Below are 18,970 nucleotides of genomic sequence, written 5' to 3' on the forward strand. Positions count from 1 at the left end.
GGCCTGCCGGCCAACCTCCCGCCAACTTCTCCTCCCGACAGGCCCAGCCCCATCTGCCCTGATTGGGGCCGGGCTGGCCGGACCCCACCCATGCATGAATTCGTGCACTGGGCCTCTAGTAGTCACATAAAATGCCTTAGGCACAAAGTAGTTGTAAATATATGTTTAAAATGTCTTCTCTATGAATAGCTTTAAATACATAAATACCTGCATAGCAGTTGTTTTGTGGTCCCAACAGCTTTCTGCAAAAACTCAAAGTATACTTGAGCAAAGTATACTTGAATATCACCGTTAGATTAAATAAATAAATATTTATTGAACATCAACTGTCTTGTAAGAGGAAATGCTTCCAGGAATTTTAACCTAGATTTCTGTATTCTATCCCATTCCCCTTTGGTCACAAATAATATAGCCATTTCCTTTTTATTCATGAAACAAAGTAGTCCACTTCTAGTCACTAACATACCACTATTTCATTTCTTTTATAGAATTATTTGTTATTAATCTAAAATTATTTTATTGGCTTAATATTTGTTTTTTCCTTTTAGACCATAAGCACTATGAGGGTAGAAACCTTGTCTGTCTCATTCACTGTTGAATTCTGGGGCCTAGAGCATATGGCAGGCACTGAAGAAAATATTTAGTGAATTACTGAATTTTAAGCTGAGTTAATTTACTTTTTGGCCTAAAAAGTAAATTGTGGTTATTAGTTTCAAACTTTTTCCTTGTCAGATTTTTTACCAAGACTGTTAACCCCTCTTTTTTGTGCTCTAGTCTATACTCTAGAATTGCTAGCAAAACAATTTGATGAATGACTACAAAGAATAGGTGAAATAGCAAGGGGTCTAATATGTGCACTGATCACCTCTGACTAATTGAACTTATAAATTAAGCCATCATTCTTACTACTTACCTGGCATCTTTCCTGTCAGATGACAACGATTCTTTGCCTGTCCAAATTTTAATGAGGCTCCTAAACCTTCTTTTAGGCCCATCTGTGTATGCACTTCCTTGTAAAATCCAGTGGTTTCCTTTGTTTGTTTGTTTTTTAAGTATATTTTTATTGATTTCAGAGAGGAAGGGAGAAGGAGAGAGAGATAGAAACATCAGTGATGAGCGAAAATCATTGATCGGCTGCCTCCTACACGCCCCCTACTGGGGATTGAGCTCACAACCTGGACATGTGCTCTTGACGGGAAGGGAACCTTCAGTCCGCAGGCCGAGGCTCTATCCACTGAGCAAAACCAGCTAGGGCATAAAATCCAGTTTCAGTAAAAACTGCTTCCTCCACCCTGATATCTGATCACCTTCATATCTGATCAGGTTCTTCATCCTCCACCATCCACCAGGTGATGTCTGATCACTCTGGCCTGTCTTCAGCAAGAATCCTGTTAGGTCATTTTAGCCAGAATCTCCCTTCTCTTCTTAGTAATTTTCTATCCATCGACCCCTCACCCTGGTGCTTGGCTATGCATTCCCACTTGCCCATGCTGTATTTGGAATTGAGCCCAGTTCTTATACTGAGATGTCTTTTCCCCTATTGCAATAATCCTGAATAAAATCTGTTTTACCACGTTACTATCCAGCTCTGGTTTTCTTTGACATAGATGAGTGATTTTTTTTTTTTTGCAGAGGTCTATTGTCTTTTTATTTTTATGTCCACTTTCCCTTGCACTTAGTAGTTCCTTAGTAATGTTTTCTGAATGAATGAGTGATAGCTAGTCTGAACCCCTTCTAGATTTTCATGAATCTTTGATATTATGGTACATGTGCCCTTCTCATTTTTTGTACCTAGCAACAGCTGCTTTTTGTTATTAGGAACCTAAGAACAGACCCTTGGGTGTGTTTGTATATGGCTTTTATTCCTTACTGAAAGTTGGGCCATCTTATTAACATTAGTTGGTTACTAAAGAAATAATCACATTTATAACCAGGTCCAGAGAACTGACTCTTTGGACCTCAGTGACAGATTCCATTTTTATTTTATTTTTTATTCATTTTATTATTATTTTTTAATCCTCACCCAAGGATATTTTCCCATTGATTTTTAGAGAGAATGGGAGAGAGAGGAAAAGACAGAAATATTGATGTGAGAGAAACACATCGATTGGTTGCCTCCTGTACGAGTCCTGACCAGGGCCCGAGCAGGGCCTGCGCGGGGAAGGAGCCTGCAACCCAGATACATGCCCTTGACTGGAATCGAACCCGGGACCCTTCAGTCCTCAGGCGGATGCTGTATCCACTGAGCCAAACCAGCTAGGGCTCCATATTTAATTATTTTATTTTAAAAATATAAAGGTAGAGAGAGAGAGATACACATATGCACAATAGAGAGATAATTTTTTAATTTGTACATTGACTATTTTAGGTTATACTTCTGGCTGTGACAAAACTATTTAACATAGATTTTACGAAATTACCCCAGTTATTAAAAATCATTTTCTAAATCTTGGAAATTCTTCAGTTCCCTCCCAGCATTCAGATAACTTTCTATCTTTTGAGCAAATACTAATTTTTATCATTTATGCATTCTGCTGATTCTTGAGTACTTGAGCCTTTTCCTTGGCAGACTTGGCCTCTAGGAGAGCCTTTTTATGCATCCTTTTTTTCCCTGTTCTAAGTTCTCCACTTCCCTTTGGAGATATCTCTAAATATAGGATGTTCCCCCAAAAATGAATGCACACACTTTGAATAATTATAAAGGCAGTGTTTATTAAAATATATTTCATTTTCAAAATTGAGCTATCAGCTGTTAAAGTGTATATACATTTTTGGGAGGGACACCCTATATATTTCCTTTACTTGCTATTTATTGCTTAGTTCTATAAAATGCTTGAGTTTCATCCTGAAGATCAAGAAGCATACTATGGATGTGAGTGCCATGGCCAGACACATGACCTACTTGTCAAACAGTGCAGTTACAAATGAACTGAGTTAAATTCTAGTGAATGGCAACATCATTATTGAATTCACCTTTTCTCTCAGTCGGTTTATACTACAGAAATGTGTTGCTTTTTGTTTTTGAGAGGGCATCAGTTTGACCTCATAGCTAGAGACTTTTTGAAAGTATGAAGTAGAAATAAGCAGTGGCATTCATTGTATATAGCAATTGATGCAACAGACTGGGAATGGAGGAGAAATTATTTTTGTTTTGTTATTTAAAAATTTTGTTTTTATTTATTCGTTTTATCACTAATTTTTAATCCTCACCTGAAGACATGCTTTTACTGATTTTGGAGAGAAAGGAAGGGGAGAGAGAGAGAGAGAGAAACATCAATCAGATGCCTCCTATTCACGCCCCGACTAGGAATGGAACCTACAGCCTAGGCATGTGCTCTGACTAGGAATCAAACCCTTGACCTTTTGGTGTACAGGGTGATGTTCCAACCGAGCCACACTAGCCAAGGCAAAAAAGTAATTCTTTGTTGATTTGAGAGAGAGAGGGAGAGAGAGAAACATTGATGTGAGAGTAATTTGAGAGAGAAACATCGATCGGTTGACCATACTGAACCTGCAACCTGGTCATGTGCCTTGACAGGGAATCGAACTGATCTACATGGGCCAGGAAAAAGATTTTTTAATGTTAGCTAGAAATTTCTTAAAGTGGTGAGACATCATTATTGTTGCTAAATATTTAATATTTTTAAAAGACAAATCATTTTAAAGTGAAAAGCAAGAATGATGAAAAAGAAAAGGGGCAAGAGATTGAGAGAATGATTTAAGAATAATTGTGGGTACTTAAGAAAGAGGGCCTCCTTCCTCCCATTGTGATCTCCCTTTGGTGAAAATGGCAAACAAAAGCCAGCAAATAGGGAAGGAAGCCGGAAATCCTAGTTAGTGACTGACAGATTAGAATATTTAAGTCATGAAAATGCATGCTTCTGTTACATTTTAATGCTTTCCCTCCCCCCAACTTGTTTTTGCTCCCCTTTAAATTGCTTTAAAAAGTTATGATTTTTCATCTCTATTTCCTAGTAAAGATTCAATTAAATAAAATTTGGAAGGCATATATTATAATGTGATTGTGCAAAACCAGGTAAATTTTTGAATTTTGTGATGTGGGGGAAACCATTCCAGAATTTATTTCATTACTTCCTATGCCAATATTGCCTCACTCCTCAGCCAGGACCCTTGTCCTCCTCTAGGTAGAAAACTGAAAAAAACTTAGCCTCAAATAACAAAACTAAGATAAAAATAAGGAATCTTGTCTGGTCCTTGTATCTCCTCTATTCCTTGTAGTTTTTTACTTCTTGGCTGAAAATATGTTAGAGAACCTTGTTGAAATAAAATCTCATTTTGTGATTATATTCAGAAAGCAGTTTCTGGGATTAGGAAGGGAAATTATCTCCAGCACAGCAGTTGTAGGATTTTTTCCGGAGATAAATTGCTTTTCATAAATACTCTAAATTTTCAGTCATAATGCCCTTGGTCTTTGCATTTATTTACTTTTATTTAGTTGTATTTATTTTTTGTACTATGTTGTAGTTCCAGAAAGTGCTAAAAAATCATCATGTATTTAAAACAAACAGATAAACCAGAAAAATCCCCTTGTCCTGAGGCTGTGTGAAGAAAAATAAAGCTCTCATTTTCCCAGTACCCAATCATCAGCTTGAGCTGGCCTCTCAGGAACACAATTTATTGAAGCAATTTATCCTGGCTAAATGCGATATAAATCTGTGTACACCTACGTACATGCAGGCTCTCTTCCATTACAGCAATAATGCCGCAGCACCAGTTTCTTCATAGTGAGACCCTGTTCCTGTCACACTGAAAGGTGACTAAGAAGCCCTCTCTATTTTACGGGCACCCCACAATTTTAAACACCGATTGGTTGTGGAATTACTGATCAGACTACCAGAAATACTGTTTCCCAACCCCAGAGTGAGTCTTCGAGAGTTGAAGAAGCATTGTTTGTTACCTAGCTACCCTCTGAGTTTTAAGCATGGTATTCTGATTACCAGATCTAGTCTAGCACTTTCATATTTTATTTTAACGCAGGCCTGACTGAGGTTAACCTGACATTTTGGTTTGTCTCCAAGATAAAAATGTGGAATTTGGTTATAATTCTGAAGGCATATTCAAATTTTAGTTCTTTCTCTTTCACCTTCTTTTGTTCATATTCCTTCATATATCTTTCTCTCTTATAGAAGGATGTTTGAAAATGTCCTTTAAGAGTTTATCCTATAAAGACTGTTTTTATATCCCCCCTCCTTTTTTCCCCACCCTTTCAAAGTACGTTTTATCTATTTTTTGTATTTCTAATTTTATTCCTAGGAGAGAGATGAAAAATTTCCCCAGCACATTCATATTGGAATTATTGTTCTTTGACGAAGAATTTCTATCAGCATTGCAAGAGTTAGCTTCAATAATTAAAAAACAACAACAATATAAACCCTGTTAAATTCTTTAGAGAAATAGAGAGGATGGATGGTGATGCCTTTTAGTGCCATTTCTTTATCCCCTGCAGCAGCACACATCTGTTGGCTGCAACCGATCAGCCCAAGAACTCTGACCGAGAGCAGCACAAACAGCCGGAACATATTCACCCAGTAAACCCCCAAAGAGTCGACATTTGTTTTATTGCTGCTTTTAAAAACCTAGCCATAAATAGAATCAGAGGGGGAAGGGCACCGATATTTCTCCATTTGCCACAGACTATTGGTGGGGGGAGAAGGAGGCTCCCAGTGGGGAAGAAGGTTTTTATTTTTATTTTTTATTAATGAAAATTATTTCCCATGTAGCCCAATAGGATGGGTGCTTTGTTTTCTTTGGCAATAATCTGGGATAAACGGCCCTTGCCAACAGTCTCCTAGTTTATCCACCAGGGAGCCAGATTATAGCCCTGTAAAATGGAGCACCCCTCCTATAATCCCTTAATTAATTAAATGACAAATTTTGGTCTTCTCTAGTTCAGAAATATGGCTTCCGCATCGAGCGTTCAGTGGATTTATTGACATAGGGAACTGCACTGGTTGTAATTCAGCATACTGGAGAAGTGTATTATATACTGTAGCAGAAAGAGGGAAAATCTAGCAAAAGGTTTGAAATTCCTTGACTATTTAGGTCTAAATTTTTCTAATTAAAAGTTTCAATTGAGGCACAGTAAGTAGATCATATGCCACCTGTCTAATGTGTCTCCCCAAAGTAGCCTGTGTTTACAGCTTTGATAGATGGCATTCTTGGAACACCTGTTTCTAGGGTTGATATTTTTGAAGCACTTTTTTTTAAAACTCCAGCATATTTAACATAACTTTTCCCCCTACCTCCTCCTCCTCAGCTCCGCTCTGCTACATGAAATATGGGAGACGACAGACCGTTTGTGTGCAATGCCCCGGGCTGTGGACAGGTACGTTTACAATATACTTTATTGTGAATGTCTCGTTGTGAATCAAAGTGGCTGTTTTATCACTAAGGCAAAGAGTTTAAAGCCGGTATTTTACGTGATCACTGGAGGTAATCAGATCAGAGGATTTGCAGTGTGTAAATCCAAGTTATGAGGAAGTGTAAGCACTCTACTGTAATGAAATCTGCCTTTCTCTCTTTCATATTGTTATTCTACTGGTGTTTGTTTTCCAACACGGTGTTGAGGAATACACGTTGCTCTCTCTCCTTTCTAAACCTATCTATCTATCTAAATACAAAACCAAGTTTTGAAATATCTTCTCCTCAACGTTCATGGATATGAAAGTCAGCTTAATATGTTTGGATAGGCAGCTGAGAACGCACCCATTCATTGTTAACCCCAATTTGCCAGAGTCTATTTGGATTTTTTAAATATGAAAAAAAGTTTCTTTTGACTGTTGATTCAGAAAATCATTGTTAGCTGCTATGGCAGATATCTAAGAAAGACAAATCCAACATAGAACCTGAGATCACATAGCAATATATAAGCTGCAAGACTTCTCAGCCATTTTCCCTGCTGCCATGTTATTGTTTGTGTATGTGTATATCATGTGTCAGATATTTTTCATCATATACTTTTTTAATAAAGTAATTTTTTGAAACTGCCTTTTCCCCCCATTTTGTACTTTCTTGGTTCTTCATCCTATACCTTCCCCTATTTCTGTGTTCCACAAAGGATGAATAAAGGAATACAAAGAAAGTTTTCTCTGTCTTCATGAATTGATTTTATGGATCCTGAAGGGTTGAATTTCTGTTCAGTTAGAAATATGTCATGTGACTGTCCAGTGACACTTACTGGTGGTGTGTGAGATTGCAGACTAGTTCTATTAAACATTGTAAATACTTAGACAAAAAGAAGAGAGAGTTAAGTTCCAGAGATTCCTAAGAATTGGAATTTGAGAGGTGGATGAGATGGGGATGGTGACAAGGAATAGGCAGAGGATGATTTCAAATTCCAGTAAATGCTGAAATTTTCAGAAAAGACTGAAAACGCATTGTATTCTGAAGTATTCAGCATTGTAGGGTGTATTTCCTTCCTTGTCAAAGTTTTCAACTTTATTGTTGACTGCATGTTTTCTCCATGTGGTTTATACTTTTTTTTTTTTTTTTTTTTTTACAATAGAAGCCACTTGGGAATATAGAGTAAATTTGTTTCACTTTTCAGACATCTGTATTGGAGTACATATCTGAACCACATTCCTCCAAAATTTTGTGTGAATTTATTGATAAAAGTATTTAATGTGATTCCCATAATTGATACCTGGTACCTTTTTCACTTTTCTTCTTTACTTTAAAAACCTGCATTTTTGGTGAAAATATATATTTTTCTCATACTTACATTTATTTTTCTTCACTTATTATTTAAGCCACTCTACGCCTATAATCTCTCTTATATGTAGTGTGCCAAAACCACCCAGACAAGGACTTAAAGAAATAAAAATGGATGATAAAATAAAGGAATACATGGGAAAAGCATCTCTTAAGCTCTCTGAGGATGAGAGATCTAAATAATGTTTCTTCAAGCTGTCTCATCAGAAAAGAGTAGTTTTCACTGAAATTTGAGAGCCGGGAGAAGGGGCTTTTGTTTGTTTTTTTGTGGGGTTGTGTTTTTTGTTGTTGTTGTTTTTCATTTTGGAATAGAGGTAGGAAATCAGTAGGTACTTTTCACTTTGGTTTCTTATATTGTGGAGTTGTTTACCATAAGCCTTTTTCTTCCCCTACTTCTCCTTCCCATTTCTGAATTGTTCGTTGGTATTTTGGTTGTTAGGATTAATGATAAACTCTGGCGTAGGTCTTGAAGACTTTTTCCCCTCAGTGGGTGCAGAACTTCGGGAGACTGCTGCCTTCTTTTGGAAGTTACTTGTTTCATAGAAAAAGGATAGAAAGCTGCAACTTAAGGCTTTGAAGGTAGCCAGATTTTTTTTACCTGCTTGCATGCTAAAACTTTATGGTCAGGTGAAATTGTAGATCTTTACTTATATTTTAGTCTTCTTCCAAGTTTTTCCCAATATCTGGTAACAAATACCAGTAACTCTAGAGTGGGATCCCTGCAAGATTTACTGTTATATGAAATAGTGAAAATCTAGCAGAGAAGATAAATTCGGTACAGTGAACTACCCTTGACCTGTCATCCAACTTCCTTATATACCTTGAAAATGGTTTCATTCTGGAGACACCTGGAGGCCTTTAAGCTATTTATAGACCTCTGTCATTGATTCAAATTCTTTATTCCAGAAATAGTAAAATAATAAAAAGGCTAAGTCCCAGGAAGGATAATAAGGACCATGATAATTTTTGTTAGGGATGGTTTAGAACTTAATGCTATAGAAGTCTCAAAAACCAGTGGCTTTTACCAGTTAGACTCTAACTGGTGGTTCTCAACCTTCTAGCCCTTTAAATACAGTTCCTCATGTTGTGACCCAACCATAAAATTATTTTCGTTGCTACTTCATAACTGTAATGTTGCTACTGTTATGAATCATGATGTAAATATCTGATATGCAGGATGGTCTTAGGCGACCCTTGTGAAAGGGTCGTTCCACCCCCAAAGGGGTCGCGACCCACAGGTTGAGAACCACTTAGAGGAAGACAGAATGAAAGCAAATTATAATTCAAGAGACTGATCCTTAAAAACCAACCAACAAACAAAAACTATAGGAATTTTTCATTATTTTAATATCTGTTGCCTGCCCAGGCTTTACCCCAGGTACCCCCAAACTCAGAAAACATCTTACACTTTAATATTAAGTTAGGAAGGTGAAAGGAAAATTCACCTAAAATAGACTAGTGGATTATACTCTCCACCATATAATCAAAACCACCAGGCTTTCAATGGATACATAAACATGTTTTGGTTGCTAGGTCTTTAATGGCTGTTATTTTTGGATTCTGTTCATGATCCACTTCCCAACAGTAAGTCTGATGTGACACAGCTGAGTTCTAAATATGCTGCCTGCACTTTTTTTTAGAGATGGCTGCTAAAGGTTGTGTTCTCTGCATTCTTATCTGAAAAGACAGGTGATATGGCTTTTCTCTGTTGAGACTCTCTTTCTCTTGAGCCTCATCACCTTCATGAAGAGGAATTCAGGGAAAGCAATATTCCTACTAATACCTCTCTGTGGAACGTGGCAGCAGAGGTAGTTAACAGAGCTGCCTCCAGAGAATGGGTTAGTGTTGTTAAGGCAATCGTGCCCCAGATTCCCTGTGACAAAGGGCTGGTTAAATTTGAGTTGTATGGGTTTTTGATGTGATGGTTAAAAGATAGCATATACAGGGTGGGGCAAAAGTAGATTTATAGTTGTTTGTATGGAAAATAATACAATAATAAATTATAATACAAGAATAACCTCTATGTTTTGCATATCACAACTATAAACCTACTTTTGCCAACCTTTTATTTTAAAAACATTGTGACTATAAAATGGCTTTGCCTGTATGTGAGTGTTAAATAATAGAAATATAGTTGGTGGCTGAATCCAGCAAATCTTGTGATTTTTTTTAATGCTTTAGGAGGCACTTTTACTTGAAGGTGGATTATAAAGTAGGAAAAATTACTATGTATTGGTCAGTAATCTTTAATTAGATATATTATTTCATGAGGATGCAGTTAGATAACATACCTTTTGGATGCTTTTTGTCCAGTTTTTATTTTCAATAGTCAACCAATTCCATATTTCTATACCTCCTCTCAAGCATAGATAGATACTGTATTACAGTACAAATTATTCATATTTAAGTAGTCTTTCTGGTTATCGTAATCAAGTCACTGAGCAGAAGCTGGTCATATAAGCTTATTACTTAAAATGTCTGTTTCCTTAAAAACAGGAACACATTTCCTATGAAGAGATACTACTTAACGTATAGTATCATCCTATTATTAGTCGTTGAGAAAGGTTTCTGTAATAACTACTCTGTATCAATGCTGTCCTTTTAAGGAAAAATCTTTTGATTGTTTCTCTGTCCAGTGTGACCTTAGGGGCTGTTACTCTTTTTTTTCCCCTCTGAGGATATCTACTATTAGAGCTTTTCTTCTCCCAGAGGACATTTAGGTACAAGTTGGGGTTCTGTTCATACCTTTCTGAGACATGAAATGTAATTTGCTCATGGAACTCCTGTTTTTCCTTTCTAAGGCCAAGAATAGCAATAGAGCCCTAGTTGTGGTGGGATTGAGGGCAGTTTCTTGTACCTCCTTATCTTGTCATATAGTAGGAATAATGTTTATGATGCTGTAGTCCTGGCTTTGTTTTTCCTTTCTAAGGCCAAGAATAGCAGTAGAGCCCTAGTTGTGGTGGGATTGAGGGCAGTTTTCTTGTACCTCCTTATCTTGTCAGATAGTAGGAATAATGTTTATGATGCTGTAGTCCTGGCTTCACTTGGCATTTAACCAACCTCCAATGCTGTTTATTGCTTCGTATCCTCTGCCTCCATGAACATTATCCCTTAAATCTCTATTGCCTTGTAATATATGAGGCAACAAATAGTTTCTGTGATTGGTTAAATGCTGGCATGCTACAAAGGTATATGTTTTACTGCCTGTTTAACACAAATCTATAGAGATTATTCCTATTATCCCAGCCTTCCCATTAAATGGGCCATACAGATACTATGGGACTCTGGATTTTTAATTCTATCCCTTTGGCAAGTTTCCCTATTAACTGGCATTAGCACAAAAGAAAAGCATGGAAGAATGGGTTGGTGCTGATTACTGAATTTTTTTATATTAAGGGAGCATCGTGAATTGGAGAATAACAATGGAAGAAATGGCTTTGGTAGGTAAATGCCATTTATGGTGGTATATGCTATCTTTACATGCTTCAACAGGTGAGGGCAGTTTCAGGCAAACAAATAAGCCTTTCTTCCTCACCCTCTGCCAAGAGTTTAAAAAAATTCAAATTTTTATTTAATAATTCATATTTCATTCAATAATTCATCCAGTTCCCATCTGGTATGAGTGCCTGCATGCTGTCAGGCAGCTGAAAATACACTGCATTATGCACAATTAGGCCAAATGCTAACCTTGTTTTTTGTAATAATATGTTGATTTTGCAATAGCTTTCAGTTCACTCTGAATATGCTGCAGTTTTATGTAACCTTGTGATGGAAGTAGACCACTGTTATGCATTGTGTTGATAAAATTGGGACTGGGGTAAAAAGAAGTGTAGAGGTTTTACGAACTAGGAATTAAATCCAAGTTTTTGAACGTCAGATCTGGCGCTCTGGACACTTATTTTTAGAAACATTTAGGTGATTATTTTAGTTTCCCATGTTATATTTTTTATTATATTACTAAAAGCATAGTAGATTAAAAGCATTCTTGTTCCAGTCTGCCTCAAAAAAAGCTGTATAAACCTAATTGGAACTATACCCAAAAAATTAAGGTAAAATTTTTTCATTTATTCACTTATTTTTCTTGGATATGACTTAATATTTGGAATAAGAGCCCAGAAACTGTTCTCAGAGCATTGCTGTTAGGAAAAAAAAATCCTGTATGTTTATATCTCAGTTCTTCCTAAATTAGGAGAGGGACGCTTTCCGACTCCCTTTTTTAACAAACTGCCAAGTTTATAAAGTGCCTTCTGGATCTGAGATCCTGTCCTTTATTAATTCTCATTTGCCACCCCTGAAAAACCACATATGGTTAGGTTGTTGACTTACAAGATATTGTCATTATTGTATAGAATTCTTCATTCTTTTATCAAATACTCTTCCAGCTAATGTGGCAGATAGAATAACAGCCAGTGTGCTCCCACTCTCTGGTTAGTGTGTTTCTTTAATGCAGATTGACTTGCTCAGCAGTTGCATTTTGTCTGAAGCCCTTGTTAGGGCCTGCTCTGTATGTGGATTCATAACACATCTGTGTGTACATCTACAGTGCTGTATAAATAATAATAAGTAATCACCAGATGGCCTATAACTGCTCCTCTGGACCCACTGGGTCTCTTGAAGCTGTTAGGAAAGTCTTCTGGCGTTTTGCTGGGGAAAACTTGTCATAGATTTATTTCAAAAAAAAATTCAAACATACAACTGGTGTTTAGGACCAGATATTGCTGTCTGTGTTGTAAATATTTAACAGGCTTTGTACAATGACAAGTAAAAGCGCCATTACTAACCACACACAGTGGCTGTGGAGCTCTTCTTCCCTCCCGGCCATTTAGAAAGGAAAGGGAACGCCGATAAATTGTGCATTATGAATTAAGGTGCAGGAGCTGCTCTTTGGAAGCTCTTTCATAGGAGAAGAAAGAGAGCTTACACATTCTGCTCAAAGGATGTAACTGGGCAAATTTAAGCTTTTTAACCATATGCCAGTGATTTAAAACACGATGCCCCTTTTAAATTAGACTTTATAATATAAGAAAAGCCCCTTGAGCTGGAGTTTGGTCAGAGCCTGGTTTTTATCTTAATTGAGTCTTTACAACCAAATCATAAAACCCTTTGAAAGGGTTACAGTTGTGTTAGTAAACACTTAGCTAAATTTTTAGACTTGGTTATATCTAAAAATTTCACGTATATTGTTTGCCAATATTGCTTATAAAGCAAAACATCTTTATTTTGTCCTTTTTTTATTCATTTTTTTGTTAAAAGTGTTGTATATTTTGGGATTTTGGGGAGGAAAATTTTTTATTCTGATTTTCGGCTTATACTTTTCTGTGTTATATTTTGCTATTACTAACCCTTTTGCTCCAGTACCTATTCCAGGGTACTTGGTCACTATAGTAATGCATGTTTTTAAAAATCAAAATCGAGGTGATTACCTCTAAATTTTAGTGTTTTTAAATCTTTGTTTATCATGACAAAAAGGTTTTAAACAGAAATTGGATATCTTAGGTTTCTAGCCTCGTTTCCTTTTGTTTTTTTGAGGGCTGAATCTATTTAACCACAGAGGAACTGTCCTATAAATCATAGCACATGGCTGTTACTTTTGAGTTAGGATGTGTAGAAAGCTTTTCTCTTTCAAAAGCTCATCTTGAAGAAATGACATAAAAATTGTGAGGGATAAATGCTGTTGTTAATAGATTGTTGTAGATAGGTTTCACTTTTTAAATTTTCTCTAACAATTATCATGTTAAGTATAGGGTTTCAAAAAAGAAAGAATTACAGAGAAAAGATGGAAGTGTTGGGGTTTATCTCTTTGTAATAGTGCTTTCGTGTTTTTACTTTGAAATTTCTTTGTGCAGTGAACTGCGTAAGATTATGCTTTGGTAAGAATCTGAACTGTTTGCAATTGTCGTGTGAAAGTACATAGAGAATGAGGACGACTTTGTGAAATTAGCCATTCCCAGTCTGGCACACTATGTGCCCTGTGTGACTCCTGATTCTGCTGGCAGATTGAAGAGCTGAACCAACTTCTGCTCTAAAGACTAAAATTGCCAGCTATCATTCCAGCTTTTAAATCTTGTAGTTCACATAGATGATGTCAGATTTTGAGCAAACATAGTTCTGTCTTTTGATCCCAGGTGGAATTTGCAATTCCCTAGGCTGGAAAGAAAAAGTTCTCCCTTTTTGCCTTTGAAAAACTGGAGTAGCTCTGCAGGGAAAGTCTGCAGAATAAATCTGCAGCCTTGCCGTGTCCTTTGAGTCATTGTAGAACGCTTGAGTGCTCTGTTTGGCATTCAGCAGATTGGCTGTCAGAACCAGAGCTCCGCTTATCAAAGACATGTCTCTAGAAGAACCATTTATGTTATTCCAGAGAGAATCATCCTGTGGCAAAAGGGATGCCCCTCTTTCTTCCCAAGGGTCTAATCTTCTTTTGATACTGGGCAATTATCCCTTGATTTTCCTGAAAAAAATACTTCAGTCTACCATAAAGATTGGCACCAGCACAGGTTGCAGACTTGGTTACAATGACAAACTGATTTCTTGGCCACAGGGAGGGGCATCAGGGTGACACTCATAATTATAATTGAGGCTTAGTGGTGATTTTTCTGCTGAGTATCTCAGTGCCTCTTCTAAGTTTGGTTTCTCTTTCTCTAAGGAAGATAACATTTGCTTTAGTTTTTGCACACCAGTCACTATAAAAATGCTGTGAGAATTGTCTTCCTCCCCCCACCCTCACTTCCTCAAGCCTCTTTCCTTGTCTTTAGTTACTGTCTTCTTCAGTTTGTGATCAAGTGCTATAATCTAATTTTTTACTTCTTGCCTTCCTCTTGCACAGCTTGCCTTGGCTTGTATTAGCTGCTATTGTACCTGGTAGGGATTATTCACCAGAATTTCCTCTAACTTAAAAAAAATAATAGATTCTTTTTAAGATTAATTTTATATTTACAAGAAAAAAAAAGAGTGGGAAGTAAATACTACAGAGTTCCCATATACCCCTATCACTCTACTCCCCCTACCACCAAATCATTTTACTGTGATACATTTGTTACAACTGATGAGCCAGTATTGATACATTATTATTAACTAAAGTTTACATTAGGGTTCACTGTTTGTGTTGTGCATTCTGTGGGTTTGGGCAAATGTATAATAGCATGTATCCATTATTACAGTATGGTACAGAATGGTTTAAGAATTCTTATCTTTTTTCTCCCTCTCCCCAGCCCCTAGTAACTCTTGATCTTTTTGCTATCTCTATAGTTAGTCATGCAGTCTTCTAATTTTTTAAAGTTGTAAGCAGATAATCATGTGATTGAGAATAGCTGGAGAAAGAGGGAGAAAAAATTAGACATGTGAGATCACAGCTCCACAGTCAGTCCCTCTAAAAGTCCAAGAATCTATCCAGAGATTTAGATGGCCACCCTTTCTATCTCTCTGATGTTAAAAGATTTGGCTTGCCTAGTGACAGTTCTTCTGGTTCTAGGTATTCAAAGGACAGGATGAACACTTAATTGGCTGTATTTGGGGTGTCAAGGTATTAGGGCTGGGCAAAACAAGAGGAAGTAGAGCCCTTTTCATTTGTTAAGGTTAAGGACAGTAAAGTCTCTCCTCTCCCCTCCCATAGGCAGCCTTATATGTGATTGAAAAAATTCAGTGCAGTTTGAAAGTAAACAGGAAAGATTCCCTATCCAGAAATAACCCTTTTTCTTTTCTTTCTTTTTTTTTTTTTTTGCTTACATTATTTTTATACTAGTGTCCCAGTGCACGGATTCGTGCACATTAAAAGGAAATTAATTAGAAGGTGGCTGGCAGGCCGGACAGGCCCTGGAGCCAACCTCCCGGGGTCTCTCCACAGCGGGCCGCACCTGGGGCAGTGCTGTGGCTTGAAGGGCATTTTCGGAGTGAGCAGGGTCCCTTTGGAAAGTGGGGTCCCTCTGCCTGGCCTGTGGGGATCGGCCGCTACCGGTCGGAGCGTCTGCCCCCTGGTGGTCATTGTGGCGTCATAGCTATCAGTCGGACGGTCGCTTAGCATTTTTGGGGCCGTGAGGCTTTCCTGCTCCGCCGGCCCCCGGGTCGTCAGGCTTCGCTCCACCACTTGGAGCCTACGTATGCAAATTAACCGCCATCTTTGTTAGATTAATTTGCATACTCCCCTGATTGGCTGGTTAGTGTAGCGAAGGTACGGTCAATTTACATGTTTGTCTATTACTAGGTAAGATTTTCATTTTTTTAATAAATCTTTGTTGTTGAATAAACCCTTGTACTTCTACATTAAATAAAAATTCATGTAAATTAATGTTATTTAGCCCTGGCTAGTTTTGCTCAGTTGGTTGGGCATTGTCCTGTCCACCAGAAGGTCACCGGTTCGATTCCTGGTCAGGGCACATTCCCAGGTTGTGGGATTGATCCCCAGTGGGGGCTGTGCAGGAGGCAGCCGATCGATGTTGCTCTCTCACATAGATGATTCTCTCTCTCTCTCTCTCTCTCTCTCTCTCTCTCTCTCTCTCACTTTCCCTTCCTCTTTCTCTAAAATCAATAAAAACATTTTTTTTTAAAAGTATGGGAGCTATAATTCACTCTTTAGTATAAATTAGTTTAACCACAGATGTAATATTGGCTACATAAAGTTTTCCTTTGGGGTTAGGAGATAATAGATGAGAACTGGCTTAGGTGGAATGGCCCCAAAGCAAAGGAGACATGGCAACTTATGAGAATGTTTTGGGCTATCTCAACTTCCTTCTACTATAAGCTGGTGAGAAGTATAAATCTTAAGAGCTTAAGAGCCCCAATAAACACTAGAAGCAACTTCATTCTCTTTGGACAGAAAGAGAGACATTTTCTCCTTTTCTTGCTCTGGAAAATTTAGATTGATACAATATGGGGAAATGAGAGTGACCTTATTTCTCTAGTTTTAGGATTCAAGTTTCCTGTCTACTTAGAATTCAAACTACCTGGTATTGGGTATGGTCTCTTTTCATAGAGATATTGACTCTTTATCGACTAGATTTGGCTACATATGAGAATTTTCCAGTCTTGGCCTTAATACTGATATAATTTTCTTATTTATTGAATCTAACTGACTCTGAAGTAAGATGAACATTGGCCTAGGAAAGCTCTATACCATGATGTTCAAGATTAACATAATTAGTGCAGACCAACAGCTCATGTATACATACATACACATACAACTTAGAGGAAATGTTGTGTTTATATAAAGTGCAGGAAAATTATATTCCACCCAGGGATCATATGGGGGGATATGAGAAAGAACAAATTACAAAGAAAATTGTTTAACTTTATCAATGTGATAACAATAACAACAGCAACAATAACAGAAGCTAACTGAGCTCTTATTCTGAACTGTGGAAAAGTGCTTTACTGGTATTATTTAATCCTAGAAATTCCTTGAGGGAGGATAAAATATTATCCCAATTTTGCAGATGAGAAAAGAGGCTCAGGTTAAATAACTTGTACAAGGTCACATAATATTTTGTGATGGAACTGCAGTGCAAACCCAGACAGACTAGTTTCAACTGCTTTCTTATTCTCCATATACATGTAAATATGTATATCTAGTATAGAACAATATGGGTAAGTAGTGGTTTTTTGGTAAATGGGACAAGTGCAGTTAGTTAAGATTTGGCTTGCTGCTGATAGAAACCTATAGTTTGCTGCTGATCTAGGCCTGAATGCCATACCAGAGAGAGCTGGATTGACTGCTGAGCTCTGCCTGTACAAAAAGATAAGAATTCTTAAAAGACCTCTCTGCAACTGCCTCAGCCTTAATCTATAATGTTGTTGTTTTTTATCTGCCTGGGAGTGCTACTGAAATGTGAGATAAACAACCATTGTTTTGCAGCAGGGATATGATTTTAAGATGGGAAAGAAAACTAATTCTTTTTAATCCTCACCCATTGATTTTTAGAGAGTGGAAGGGACGGAAAGAAGGAAGGGGGGGCGGGGAGAGAAACATCTATGTGAGAGAGAGACATCAATAGTTTGCCTCCCACATGCACCCGGGACCTGGACTGGAGATCGAACCTGTGACCCAGGTACATGCCCTTAACTGGGAATCGAATCTGGGACCGTTCGATTTGTGGGCTGATACTCTAACCACTGAACCACATCAGCCAGGGCAAGGAAACTAATTTTTGGCCAACCAGAAATGTAGAAAACTGGAACCTAAAAATCAGAGTTTCAGCATCCTCCACTAATAGGCCCAAAGAAGCATTGTGGAGTCATCTTTGTGAATTCTAGACTGGGTCACTTCCTGATTCATATTCCCTTCTTCTCCATATTAGTTTTATGCCTGTAAGTTCCCAAATGCAAAGGATGGGATCTGGGTATCTTGCTTTGTGTAGTGCCATGTAGTAGTGCAGCTTTTGTTATAGTGGCTGCTATACTAATTGGTAACAAGAGGAAATATGACTAAAGTGGAATTAGGGTGTGATTTGAAGTACTTTAACAGTGTGATGAGATGTATGTTTTACCCAGTGATTGCTAGCTTGTTTATTCTCTGATGTTCTTGACATATGATAGATACATGAAGGGTTTTACTTGTTGAATAATAAAATTATTCTCCACTCACATTTCATATCCTTTCCTTCTTTGACTTCATAGCACTGCCATATATCTGCTCTTTCCTTACAAACTGTGGTGTGCTAATGCAGTGGACATATAATTTATTATTGGAAGTGAAAGTTTACAACTAAATAGATACATGAAAATATTTATGTGAAATGACTTGTGATAAAAATATGTTGAAGTACACATAAAGGACCAAAAGAGATTGGAGTCTCATAGTTGATATTTATAGTAAAGGAATTCTTTGTTTGTTTTGTTTGAATGTCTTTATCTTTTACTGGAAAGTTGCATATATATTCTTTCTTGATTCTGATAATGATTCATTGTATAACTGTGGACTGTGTGAAACTAATTCTTCATTCAACTGCAGAAAATATCTGACTATACTCTTATCTTTTTTTTTTTACCTCTGACGGTGAAGTCAAATTCTTGGCTTCAGAGCTGAGAATGCTTTTTTGGGCAAGGTCACAAACTACAAAAATAATGACTATAGGTATCCAAAGATCTCATTTGTTTATTTTACTGGATGCTTCGGACAGGCCAGTTAGTTGTATGTATGCATATACTTGTGTGTGTGTGTGTGTGTGTGTGTGTGTGTGTGTGTGTGTCCTGACAAGAGTTCCTATAAAACTATAAATGCAAAGGGAAAAGGGATTCAAGGCAGCAACCT

At 37.3% G+C, this 18,970-nt stretch overlaps 1 protein-coding gene across 8 annotated transcripts in view; it reads left to right on the forward strand.

The window, feature by feature from the left end:
* ATF7 (activating transcription factor 7) overlaps positions 1–18,970 on the forward strand; it is a 102,550-nt gene that overhangs the window by 16,511 nt on the left and 67,069 nt on the right. For 5 of the 8 annotated variants that reach the window (XM_014542036.1, XM_014542040.1, XM_005869152.2 and 2 more), the window contains exon 2: positions 6,278–6,346. In XM_014542036.1, the coding sequence (XP_014397522.1) occupies positions 6,299–6,346 (48 nt within the window). In that variant the 5' untranslated portion in view covers positions 6,278–6,298. Of the gene's footprint in view, positions 1–4,014; positions 4,037–4,715; positions 4,775–5,918; positions 6,040–6,277; positions 6,347–18,970 lie in introns of those variants that run through there. The other 3 variants (XM_014542037.1, XM_014542039.1, XM_014542038.1) reach the window with 3 other exon arrangements.

Source organism: Myotis brandtii, unplaced genomic scaffold (assembly GCF_000412655.1).
Source record: "Myotis brandtii unplaced genomic scaffold, ASM41265v1 scaffold29, whole genome shotgun sequence".
Classification (NCBI taxonomy): domain Eukaryota; kingdom Metazoa; phylum Chordata; class Mammalia; order Chiroptera; family Vespertilionidae; genus Myotis; species Myotis brandtii.